Here is a 2,159-nt window from a genome sequence, read left to right as displayed (position 1 = left end):
GCCCCACTGGGCAGGGCAAAACGGGGCAGGATTTGCCCCTCGGTGGGTTGTTTGGAGAGTGGGAGGGTGGCGGGTGTAGGACAACCCCCCCAGCACTCAGCCCCCCCGCCACCCACGGCACAGGGATTTTCAGAAGCTGGCTGGGAACCAGGGGATGCTCGGATGTGGAGCCTTCCCCAGGATCCTGGAGCAGCTCCCTTTTCCACAGACATCTCTGGGAAGGAGGTGGGTATTTTTTCTACCGACGGTTTTATTGAAAAGGCTGTGGGGCTTTTTTTTTTTTCCATTTTTTTTTTCCTCTCCCTTTTCCCAGTCAACAGCCACGCTTGAGAAAGAGATTTCCCCTCGCCTCTGTGCGTCTATTTAAAAACTGATTGGTAAAAATGCTGCAGAAACCTTTGCGAAAAATGGAAAATATTGAAATCATTCTCTTCCAAATAAAAGATCTTTTTTCTTCTCTTTCTTTTTTTTTTCCATCAGAAAAGCTTTTAGTGTGCAAAATGTTTGACCGCTTTGATTTCTTCTCCCAGCGGGCTGGGATGGACCCACCTCTCTGCTCCAGGAGGGTGGGTTTTCAGAAAGCTAAAAATCACTGGGCAGAGATGCTGGCACCGTTACCTCCACGTCTGTCTCTCTTGTGACCCCCCGCCGTGTCCCCGCCAGACCCGCAGCAGGGTGGGAGGTCCCCAGGGAAAGAGGTGGCACGGCCAGCCCGTGGGCCAACCCTTCCCTTGCAGGACCACAGCCTGCCCACCCAGGAAGGGGGAAGAAAGCCCGAAGGTATTTGGTCACTAGCGTGATGAGTTCCTGTTCGTTCTCAGCCCGTCGCAAACAGGGGAGGCCTGCAAGGCTGCGGATAGAGAAGTGCGTGGTTTCGGTGGGGGCAGCAAGCGGGCGGCGTTAGAGGTTGTCGTACATGCGCAACGTCTTCTCCAGCTGCTGGCTGACCCGCTGGTAGAAGACGATCTGCTGCCTCAGGTAGGACTGCATCATCCTCTTGAAGTCGGCCACGCGCCGCTCGTGGAAGTGGTTCATCTCGGCTTGCAGGGCGAAGCCCACCACCCGGCAGCGCTTCCGGATGCCGTCCGCCTCCTCCTGGTCCATCCGGCCCTCGTCGCTCATCCGCTGGCTCTCCTTCACCTTGGCGAAGGCGCCTGGTGAGACAGGGGAGGAAGGGTGAGATGGTGATGGATCCATGGGGCTCTCCATCCCCCTCCCCTTGGCACGGGGACACCGGAGGTGCAGAACGACCACGGGAGGGATCCCCACACTCCTGGGCTGTCATCTCCCCGTGCCCATCAGTCCCCAGTCCTCTCCTCCAGGTAGGGAAGGACCAGGAGACTTTTCCTTCCAGACTCTGATCTCCCCAACTCCTTTCCACCCCCCGTCTCCATCCCTGGGACAGTCAGCCTCATATTTGGCGGGAGGTTTGGGGGTCCGGGCTGCTGGAGGGGTGCAACTCTGATCTCCCCAACGTCTTTCCCCCCTGCCGTCTCCATCCCCAGGACAGTCAGCCTCATATTTAGTGGGAGGTTTGGGGCTGCTGGAGAGGATCCTTCCCAAGGATTGGAATCATAGAATCATAGAATCATTCAGGTTGGAAGAGACCCTTGGGATTATCGAGTCCAACCATCTCCCCTACTCTACAAAGTTCTCCCCTACACCATATCCCCCAACACCACATCTAAACGTCCCTTCAACACATCCAGGGATGGTGACTCAACCCCCTCCCTGGGCAGCCTCTTCCAACGCCCGACCAATTTTTCTAATTCCAATTATTCCAATCCCCACCCCAAATTGGGGTGCAAAGCTAAGCTTATCACAGCCAAGCCCCCAGCCAAGTCTGCCCTCCAAATTTTTCCACGCCACCCCACGGATGGGGGTCAGGAACAGCCCCAGGACACCCAACCCCGAGGCTGTGGGGGCTGGAGCTCGGCTGGGAAAGCATCTTCTCCTCCCAGAGGTGGCTGATGCTCTGACCCCATTTTTTTTCTCCCCCCCCCCCTCCTCCTTCCATTTATTTTTACAGCTTGGTTTCGAAAGAATCCTGCCTGGCTCCGGCCCCGCATTCCTCCCTTCTCATTAGCAGAGAGGCTGTTTGCCTGAAAACAGGATCTGGCCCAAAGCTTGATGGGCTTTTTTTTTTTTCCACCCCGCCC

The 2,159-nt window shown here is 56.4% G+C and overlaps 1 protein-coding gene across 1 annotated transcript in view; it reads right to left on the bottom strand.

Moving 5' to 3' along the window:
* Positions 1 to 286: 286 nt before the first annotated feature.
* Positions 287 to 2,159, bottom strand: part of SNX33 (sorting nexin 33) — a 6,042-nt gene continuing 4,169 nt past the window's right edge. Inside the window, exon 2 of the mRNA XM_014944267.1 lies at positions 287 to 1,154. Coding sequence (XP_014799753.1) covers positions 901 to 1,154 — 254 coding nt within the window. The 3' untranslated portion in view covers positions 287 to 900. The remainder of the gene's footprint in view (positions 1,155 to 2,159) is intronic.

The sequence above is a fragment of the Calidris pugnax genome, unplaced genomic scaffold (genome assembly GCF_001431845.1).
Source record: "Calidris pugnax isolate Ruff unplaced genomic scaffold, ASM143184v1 scaffold70, whole genome shotgun sequence".
In the NCBI taxonomy this organism is placed as follows: domain Eukaryota; kingdom Metazoa; phylum Chordata; class Aves; order Charadriiformes; family Scolopacidae; genus Calidris; species Calidris pugnax.
Note: the sequence above shows the minus strand (reverse complement) of the source record. Positions and strands in the feature narration are given on the sequence as shown.